A 10,472-nucleotide genomic window follows, 5' to 3' on the forward strand; every position below is an offset into this window, starting at 1 on the left:
TTCTGTTTGATTTTTTAACTGTATTTTATCTACATAGAATGCAGATCTTGAGAAATACTCACTGCCGTCAAGCAAATTCCCATTCATGGTGACCCTCCTCAAGTTTCCAAGGTTGACGGCCATGAGAGTAAAGCAGTGCCAACTCTAAAACAGGAGTTTCAAATCCACTGACTACTCCACTGGAGAAAGCTGGATAATCTCCAGCGCAGTTTACAGTTTCTGAACACCCAGGAGAGGGTCAGCTGTGAGTCACTCTGGACTCAGAGGCATCTTTAATGGTAGAAGCATGCTTATCTGCTGAACAGCTGATGGATTCGAACTTCAACTTTTCTCTTAATAATCCAATACATTAGAGCACCACATGACCAGGGCCCCTTTATTCATACAAGTAAGTAGTTGTAAATTGTGACTGTGTTTGAACGCCTGCAAGCAGAGAGCCCTTTTAATCTTTATAAAATAATGAATTTTTTTTGTTGAAAATATACACAGCAGAATATACATTGTTCAACACCTTCTGCAGGTGCAGTTCAGTGACACAGATTTCCTTCTTCAAGTTGCATCACCATTTCTTTTCCAAATTGCTCCTTCATGATTTGTGTAACCTCATTTTCCCCCAAAGTTTTGTATCTGCTCTCATGTTGCTGTGGTCAATTTTATCTCATTCAGAGACTTCTTTCAAAAAGCCCCACGTTAAAGAAAGGGGGGGGGGGTGCATGTTGGCATGTTTAAGGTCATATGTCTGTATGTTAAACAACTCAAATGGAGTTTCCTTTGTTCATTCAAATACTCAATCCCTTGAGCTATGGCTATCTACACCTCACTTTATATTTTCCATGTCATCAGGGCTCTCTCCCCCTCTCCTTTTGCTAAGCTTTGGGAAATGTGAGGACCACTTCCTTCTCTTATCCCTCCCTGTGGTCTCTCCCGCTGGAGTTTTGGCCAGAACATTGAGTGGGAACCTGAACGTGATGTCTAATAACGGAACTTCTGAGTCTGAGCCTAGAGATCCAGGGGCGGGGCTGGTACGCCGTTGCGCGCGCACTGCGTCTTTCCAGTTCTGCTTAGGGGCGGAGCCTAATCTGACAGCCTCATCAGCAGAGCACTAAACTCCCAGAAGCGCGCATTTTCATTCTCTCTCAGTTTAGAGAAGAGGAGAGTAGATTTTGGGGAAACAGAAAGTAGATCTGGGGAATGGAGAGGGCACACAACTTATCCCCAGGGTTGGGGGAATCAGACCAGCCTCAGCCTGGCCCTTCACATGCTGGGTCAGAGCAGTGGAACCGCATCCGGAACCCTGAGAGAGGGTCCCAGGTTGGGGTCCCAGGAGGGGTGATCCGAAGAGTTTTTACTAAGGGGCCCAAATCCTGGATCCAAAAGGTTCTTGAGCAAGTGATCGACACACCTCGCCAGTGGGTAAACCTTACTGACGTGGTGCCTGTCGTGGTGCTGGCTGTCCAGAGGTACCTGTTAGAGGAAGAGCCAGGAGACATGATGCCTAGGTTTCCCCTTTACTGCTATGATGTGACAATCTCAGATGGAGTGTACCAGGAGAAGTGCTTCCTGGACCCCAGCCTGAACCCTTTGGTATATAAAAATATTCTGAAAGTTGGAAAAGAAGTGAGGATTTTCAGAGTCTCCTGTGTTTACAATGAAAAAAGGGTAGGTCAGGGGATCCTGTGCATTGATAATGTCCACTGTGGGGAGACGCTGAATGCGATCTCTTTAGAAACTCCCTTCCGAAATCGCGCTCAGGAGCAAAAACCTGAGAGACCCTTAAGGGGCGGAAAGACTCACTACCTGGCACTGTGGAATAATGAAGATCCCTATGGTGATATCTGGCTAACCAACAAACAAGCTGAGGAGTGCAATTTAAACTGTAAGTAACTAGAGAGGAAATAAAATGAATGGTAATCGTTTTCTGAGATTTATGTTAATAGAAAAGGGGAGTGGTGGCGAAGGGCGCTTTGGCATTCTTAATAGCATGCCAGGAGTGATAATAGCCAAATTTTTATGAGTGCCAGGGAGCAGATGTTATCATAATGAAATTTACAGTAGTCAATGTCTGATTTTGATTGTGAAGTGGCTATTCAGTAAATAAATGCATCTTCAATTGAATCTAGCCAATATATTGATGTGGTGGCCAGGATTTTTCACGCGGTGGTATTACAGTCAACAACAACGAATTTAACCTTTGTTTCCAATTGCGGTGATAGTACAGTCTTTGGCGGCTGAAGAATGTATACATTTTTGAAATGAGAAAAAAAAGTTGGAAGCATTTACAGTATTGCGTGTTTTAACCTGCTTTTTAAAAAGGTTTCGTTATTTACTCCATCATTCGCAGGAGCCGAAATGTCGCATTTATGTCGTTGAGTGTAAATTAGGTAAATATCATTACCTGAATGTGGGGATTGGTGAGAAGGCATGGGATTATCATTTTAATGTTTATTACTTGGTGATAGTGCTGGTCAGAAAAGTTCCATTTTCTGTGTAGAAGTAAGAAATTAGCCTGAAAAAGTCAGTTTGTCATCAGCAACAAGTCTAAATTTTTTTTTCCTGTTAAGAGATGGAATTTGGAGGATGAGGGATATTAGTACCCCAGAAATGTACATCAGGACAATGGGAAGGAAATTAAAATGAGAGAGGAAGAAAAAAAGATAAAATTTTCTACATTTATTATTGTTTTTCAGTTATCTAAAATTTAGGTTAAAATGCTAAATCTGAAATAATCTCACTATGCTGTGTTACAGCAGCAAACTTGAAAGTGAAAAAGATAGCTGGGTCGAAATATGTGCAATTATACCAAGTTATAAGAAAAATATTATTGAAATCATTATGTCTTAAAAGTCCACTAATCTTGCAGACATGAAATAATGAAATTATTTTATCTCAAACATGGAAGGAAGTAATAGTGCTTATTACTATGGTGTTGTTAATTTTGATTTATTTTAGAATTGAATATGGTTATTGTCTGTTGTCCAGTGGCTCTGACTCATGGCCAACTCACGTTACTCGTGTGTTACAAAGTAACACAGTTCCATAAGGTTTTCATGGCTTTGATCTTCATTGAAATAGAATAGTGTATAATGTATCTGGCTGCTAACCTAAAGTTCCCTGGAACCAAGGAAGGGTCCCTATGAGTCTGAACTGACTAATCAGCAGTAAATTTGACTTTAGAATCTTTATAGAAGCAGTTTGCCAGACCTTCCTTTAGAGCCTTAAGGTTAGTAGTCGATCACAAACCATTTTCACCACCTGAGAATTGACTGTAACAGATGAAAACTTGACTGTAGAAGAATAATTAAGAGGGTAATAACCCTGGATGAGATGAATTGACTCAGTTACTGGGATAATGGGGTAGGTGTGTCAGAGACAATGAGGTTGGCTCAAGGTAGAGTAGGTTTCAGAGCTCTTGTACTTAAGAGTCGCTATGATTTGAAAGTGACTTGATGGCACATAACAATTTTTTTTAAAAAGTACATTTTGGCTTTGTTCTGATTATAAAAGTGGTTTTACTTATTGAAACCCTATTTTTATTATAAAAGGTAACATGCCTGTTTGCTACAAAAAACCCAAGCCATGTGTTTAAAGGCATATTGTGTAAAATACGTAAGTCCCAAATATAGTAATAAGTTGACAATAAAATCTAGAAACTGGATATATTGGTGCTCATTGTAAAATTATTTCATATTTGCTGTATTTTTTAATTTCTTAATTATAAAATGTTGAAGTCCAGTAAAGGACATATTTCACTTGCTCCAGACTCCAACATTCATCTCAAAATTGCAAACTGTCATCAGTTTGCTGTGTATTATTGAGGGGGGGCCGCGGGGAAAGTCATACATGGAGTTGTGGGATTTACTATTTTCATTTCATATATTTTACGCAATATATATATATATATATATGCATTTATTATATTCCCACAATGGGATATACCATAATTTATCCCTTGTGAATGAGTAGTGTGACATTTTAAGCAATTGCTATATTTTATCACTATTTTAATAATGCTGAACAACATTAAGTTGTACATTTATTTTGTTCATTAAGTATTTTTGTTAAATGAATGTTGGGTGAATTTCTAGAAGTGAAATTACTGGGTTGAAGGGTGTTTTAATTTTTTAAAAGAATAAACGGATTCAAATGTTCTAAAAATATTGTACTAATTTATTATCCAATGAACATATATATATGAATGACCATTTTCCTCTATTATTTTAAAATCTAAATGTCATCACTTTTTAAATTTACACTTATTTCAATGTTAAAAATGGCATTTTATTGTTTATTTCTCTGATTACTTATGAGGGTGAGCATCCTTTAATATATTTATTGGCCACTTGCAGGTATTTTTCTGAATAACTTGTTTATATCTTGGATTATTTTAAAATTATATTTGTTTTTTCCCAAATTAGAAGATTTCATTGGTTATAGGTATTAATTCATCCTAATTTGCTATATAGTACCAATATGAGAATAAGTCATTTCTCAGATTCAACCCCTTTCCTCCTTATTTATGATGGTTTTGTGATTCTGAGACTTAGTATTTGTTTGGTCAGATCAGTTGACTTATACTTTGAGCGTTATGATTAGAAATGCCAGCTCTAACCAAAGATTATTACATATATTTGTGTATTTATTTTATTCTAATATTTTAATTGTTTAACTCTTTAATTTACTTGACCTTTATATTGTGAGGAATACAGTAAGAAATCTAAACTTTAGCTTTTTCATAGGGTTTTATATCCAACCTCCTCAGCAAGTGTAATAGATTTCTAGATCTTTCTTCAGTTCTACTGTTACACCCATTATTTGTTTTACTTTATTCAAAAGGAAATCAATACATCAGATGAAATATTAGGAATTGTGATCCTGAGTTTGTAATCTATTGGGATAATTTGGAAGGATACTTACACAAGGAATCTTAGTAATACTGAAAATGATGTGGATTTGGGGTACATTAGTAATTATAAAACACTATTTAAACTCTTATTAAAAAGAAATTGTAGTAAAACTGGTGAAAGCCAGCACCTGTGTAAAATGGAAAACTGTCAGAAGATCAAAGCTCAAATATTAATAGAAAACAGTAGTGAAGTAGTTAAGACTGCATCCTGTCAAAGGTGAGAAAAGTTTCACAACTTGGAAAAATAAGGTAGTTTCACAAGTTTCAGCTCTTACAGGTTTCTCTGTACAAGTCTGGTTTTAATGCTAAAATTTTGTTGACTACATCATGCTTTAGATTTTTTTTTAATTATTTGAGTGGAGACTTACAAGCCATATTGGCTTTTCATACATTCATAGACATTTTGTTTTATAACATTAATTATCACTGATTAATTAAATCAATTAATTATAATGTTTCATCAAGCCTCATTGTGTATTGCCTTTTCCTTCACCCAGCTTTGTCAGGTTTGTTTTTTTTGTTTTTTGTTTGCTTTGTCAGTTTTTTAAAATTTACTACCTTTCCCCTGATTTCCCATCCCTGTTAACTGCCAAGATTGATTATATCTGTATGTAAACGTTTCCTTAGCTTTTTATAATAGTGGCCTTATACTATAATTGTCTTTTTTGACTGAAATACGTCATTCAGTAGAATTTGCTTTCAATTCATTCGTGTTGTACAGTATTTCACGATTTCTCAGATTGTGTCTTATAAAATTAACAATTGATCTATAACCTGTATTACCTGGTCTTCTCAGATCTTTACTAGAACTTTCCTGATTCCTCAGTCACTCCCTCACTCCCTCCACCCACCAAACTCTGTGACTCAGTGATTTCTTCTCTTCTCCACTCTCAGCCCTCCCATTTCCTCTCCTTCCTTCTTTGGATATCCATATGCATTTTACTAGTTATCCTTCTGTTTATATAGTAATGGTGTTTTGCAGTATTTGTCCTTTTGTAACTTGAAATGGAGGATGCCCTAACAAAATAAATATAAAAACTAGTGCAAATTCAGATCTTAAAAGTTGAGACTGTGAGCTATGAGAAAACACAATGTGGAGGTTATTCTTCTGAACCATAGGGAGAATAAAAATGGAAATATAAGTTAAACATTTTTAAAATAGTGCATAGCTATCAAGTAGATTTTGTGCTTGCCATCAGGCTTAAAGATTAAAGGATTTCAAAGTAAATTATGAGATGCATTAGAAGTGTTATGTAGAAAAAGAAAGTGGAACAGGGGATAAGTGAAGGGGTCAGCTTTCCAATAGGATGGCTAAGCATAGCATCACTGAAACAGTGACCTCTGAGCAAAATCTGAAGGAGAGGAAAATTCTCTTCACTGAGATATGTAAGGAGATTTTCCAGGCAGATTGGAGCATGTCTCATTCAAGAGCATGTCTGGTTTGTTTAGAAGAGATGAAACTCACATATATTACACTAGTGAAGAACAATCAAGAAATGTGTCATAAAGAAACCAGAACTGCCACCCAATGCACACCTATGTTTATTGTGGCATTGTTCACAATAGCAACAAGATGGAAGCAACCCAAGTGCCCATCAACGAATGAACGGATAGGGAAGCTCTGGTATAATCACACAATGGAATACTATGCCACAGTGAAAAACAAGGAACTCATAAAATAGTATACAAAATGGGTGACCCTGGAGGACATTATGCGGAGTGAAATATCTCAGTCACACAGGGACAAATACTGAATAATGCCACTGTTATAAACAGGACTGACATGGGGGTTGGGGGAAAATTTAGAAAAGAGGGATAAATAATGAACATTGCATTTAAATTGATGAGGGAAAGAACTGTCTAAAATAAATATACGTTTAGGTATTATTTGCATGACAACAATCCAGAATAAGAGGTGCATAGCAAAATGGAGAGGGATGAAATTGTACAACAAAGAAAGAATCTTTTTAAAGAGAAAAACTAACTGTGGGGGTCTAGGTAGGCAGGAAAATGTGCAACAATGAATGAATAGAGATCCAAGTTTTCTGTAAACTCTTGTTAAAATATCAATGTTGTTGTTGTTAATATCAATAAAAAATAAAAAAATAAATGTGTCATAAATCAAATCTCTAAATTGAATATGCAAGTGATTAATAAGAGGAAACTATTCTGTGACATTGTTTCCCTTATAAGTCTCCATAAAATTGCTTAAAGTGAGGTAACTTTAGATCTAAGTCTTTTGGGAAGTAATTCTAGAGTTTGGCAAGATGGAGGGCATTCTACATGGGACAATGTGTATAGACATCCAGAATTGTGTATTATGGCTTTTTTGATAAAAAAGAATTGCTTTGAAAATAATCTGCCTGCTGTATTTTTAATAATTTAAATAGATATTTCAGTTTACCATGCTGTCTTAACTAAGACTTTCTTTCTTTTTTCCTTTTTTTAAAAATATTTTTTAGCCACCAAAATAATTTCTCTTTCTCACCTTGAAATGACCTGGTCTAACAGAAAGACTTTTCCTGCCCTGCTTGTAAGAATCTTGCATAAATCAAAACTACAATACTATGGGAAACCTGATAGAAAGATAATTGAGCCATACCAGGTATAAATAATACAATATTTTGTGTTAATTTAAAGCTGATAGATTATAATGTACAGATCTGGTAATTTTCTTTTTAAGTAATTCTTTATATGTTAACGTAATAATTAAAGAAATGTATGTAAATGCAGATTTCAAGACATTTTCCTACGTAATTTGTTTTTCAATTGTGATTTGAATGAAACTTTGCAGAGTAGATTTTATGCTGTTCAACCATTCATATATATTTTGTTTTACAATATTGATCACAATCCCTACATTGTATGAGCAGTCTTCTTCCTACCTCCCTGTGCTTCTTATTTATCCTTCTATCTTTTCCTATCCTGTCTTTTGAGTTTTTAACATAAGTAAATTTTTTCCTTTTGATCTTTCATGGTTGATTGCTCTAATGACTGAGTACCTACCTCAGGATACTTTCGCCTTATAGTTGTGTCACAGGAGTGAGATCAGTTCCAGGCTCAGAGCCATAATCTTAGGTCTTCCACCAATGTCAGTCAGACAGTTTTATCTTTTTTTAAGTTTTGTTTCAAATTTATCTCTGATTCAATCTAGGACCCTCTATTTTTTATTTTTTATTAACTTAAAATATCATTCATTTTTATACAATCATTTTAATGCATTATGTTTTATACAATCATTTCTGTACAATTTTATATCATTAATTAGTATTGATCTATTTTATCTTTACATCTCCTCAAGTCCCTATTGCACCTTATCTGCTCCTTCACACCCCCTCCCATGTCTCCATTAATATCTGCTGTCCTGGCAGTTTCCTCTTTCTTTTTCAACAGCCTTTGTCCCCTTTCCCTTTTAAATAGTTTTAGATGATAGATAGATAGATAGATAGATAGATAGATAGATAGATAATAGATAGATAGATAGATAGATAGATAGATAGATAGATAGATAATGTTGTTATTTGCCATTGAATTGCCTGTAACTCATAGCGACGCTATGTACAACAACTTTGAAGCCAGCCCTATTCTGAACCAGTCTTACTGACTCTGACACTTCTAACATCAGTAGTCAAGTAACTATCAATCCATCCCTTCTGGGTCATCCCCTCCTGTGCCATCCCTCCACCTTTCTAAGCATGATGTACTTCTCCAAGGACTTGTCCCTTCTGGCCACCTGACCAAAGTATGGGAGACAGAACTTCAAAATCCTAGCCTCCAAGGAGAAAGTTGGTTTCACCCTCTCCAATACAGTCCAATGGCAGTCCATGGTATGTTCAAGACTATTGGACATCACAACTCAAAGGCATCTATTCTTCTGTCATCCTTAATCATTGTCCAAATCTCTGATGGGTAGCAAGTAATTGCAAAGACCATGGCCTGGATCAAGCGCACCTTAGTCTCTAGAGTGACATCATTGCTTCTCAGTACGCTGGAGAGGTCCCTGACAGCAGATTTTCCCAGTGAAATTTGTCTTTTGATTTCCTGACTGCTGGTGCCAAGAGAGTTAAGCAAGCTGTAATTCTTAACAAATTCAATCTTTTCTCCATCTATCATGGTGCTGATAATTGGCCCCGTGGTAAGAATCTTTGTCTTCTTGATGCTGAGCTCCAATCCATATTGAAGACTACAGCCCTTGATCTTCTGCAGCAAGTGCTTCAGGTCTTCTTGTTTCAGCAACAAAGTCGTGCCATCGGCGTAACATAAATTGCTGATGAATCTTCCTCCAATTCTCCAATTCCTCCTCATAAAACCCAGCTTCCCAAATAATCTGTTTTTCATATAAATTGAAAAGGTATGGAGACAAGATGCATCTCTGATGCACTCCTTTCCTGATATTAAACCATGCAATATTACCTTGCTTTGTTCTGAGGACTGCTTCCTGGTCTGAGTGTAGGTTTTACATGAGCACAATCAAGTGTTTTGGGATTGCCATTTTCTTCAAGGTTAACCACATTTTGTTGTAATCCACACAGTCTTTGCATAGTCAATGCAACACAGATAGACATTCCTCTGGTACTCTCTGCTTTCTGTCAGGATCCATCTGACATTGACAATAATGTCTCTACGGCCACGATTTTTCCTAAACCCGAATTGTACTTCTTGTGGTTCTATGTCACTATACTGTTCCAGTCATTTTTGTATAACCTTCAGCAGGATTTTGCTTGTGTGTGATATTAGGGATATTGTTTGATAATTTCCACACTCTGTTGGGTCAACTTGTTTTGGAATGAGAATAAATATGGAACTCTTCCAGGTAATTGTCCTCCAGATTTCCCACCACAACCTCGTGAGCATGTCCAGGGCAGTACCTGTTCATTGTAATATGTCAATTAGTATTACACCAGTTTCTGGGGCCTTATTTTTTGCCAGGTTCTTCAGAGCAGCCTGCACTTCGTTACCATTATCTCCTGATCGTGTTCCATGAAATTCTTCTCTCTCTCTCTCTCTCTCTCTCTCTCTCTCTCCCTCATTTTTACCCACTGTTGTAGTAAGAAATCATGTAACCAAGATGCATAAATAATAATGGGTGACTGGAATGAAAAAGTTGGGAGTCATGAAGAAGGATCAGTAGTATGAAAATATGGACTTCATGACAAAAATTAAGCTGGGGATAGAAGGATAAAATTCTGCACAATCAGTAATTTACTTATTCATAGCAAATACTTTTTATAAGAAACATAAACATAGGCTATGCACCTGGATTTCACTGGATAGGATGCACAGGAATCAGATCGATTACATCTGTGGAAAGAACCATTAGAGAAGTTCATTGTCAGCAGTAAAAACCAGGCCATGTGCTGATTGTGGCACAGAAGATCAACTATTCATCTGCAAGTTCAAATTAAAGCTAAAGAAGGTTAAATCATATCCACAGGAATCAAAATTTGGTCTATCCTCCCTGAATTTAAAAACCAACTCAAGAATAGGTTTGAGGGCTTGAACACTAATGAACAAAGACCAGATGAGCCGTGGGAAGATATCAAGAATATTGTTCATGAAGAATGCAAAA

General features: G+C 36.3%; 1 protein-coding gene across 1 annotated transcript in view; it reads left to right on the plus strand.

The window, feature by feature from the left end:
• Positions 1–1,191: 1,191 nt before the first annotated feature.
• LOC102853891 (chromosome unknown open reading frame, human CXorf57) overlaps positions 1,192–10,472 on the plus strand; it is a 100,664-nt gene continuing 91,383 nt past the window's right edge. Inside the window, exons 1-2 of the mRNA XM_006889941.1 lie at positions 1,192–1,876; positions 7,366–7,508. Coding sequence (XP_006890003.1) covers positions 1,192–1,876; positions 7,366–7,508 — 828 coding nt within the window. The remainder of the gene's footprint in view (positions 1,877–7,365; positions 7,509–10,472) is intronic.

Source organism: Elephantulus edwardii, unplaced genomic scaffold (assembly GCF_000299155.1).
Source record: "Elephantulus edwardii isolate Elephantulus edwardi_28Jun2011 unplaced genomic scaffold, EleEdw1.0 scaffold00083, whole genome shotgun sequence".
In the NCBI taxonomy this organism is placed as follows: Eukaryota; Metazoa; Chordata; class Mammalia; order Macroscelidea; family Macroscelididae; genus Elephantulus; species Elephantulus edwardii.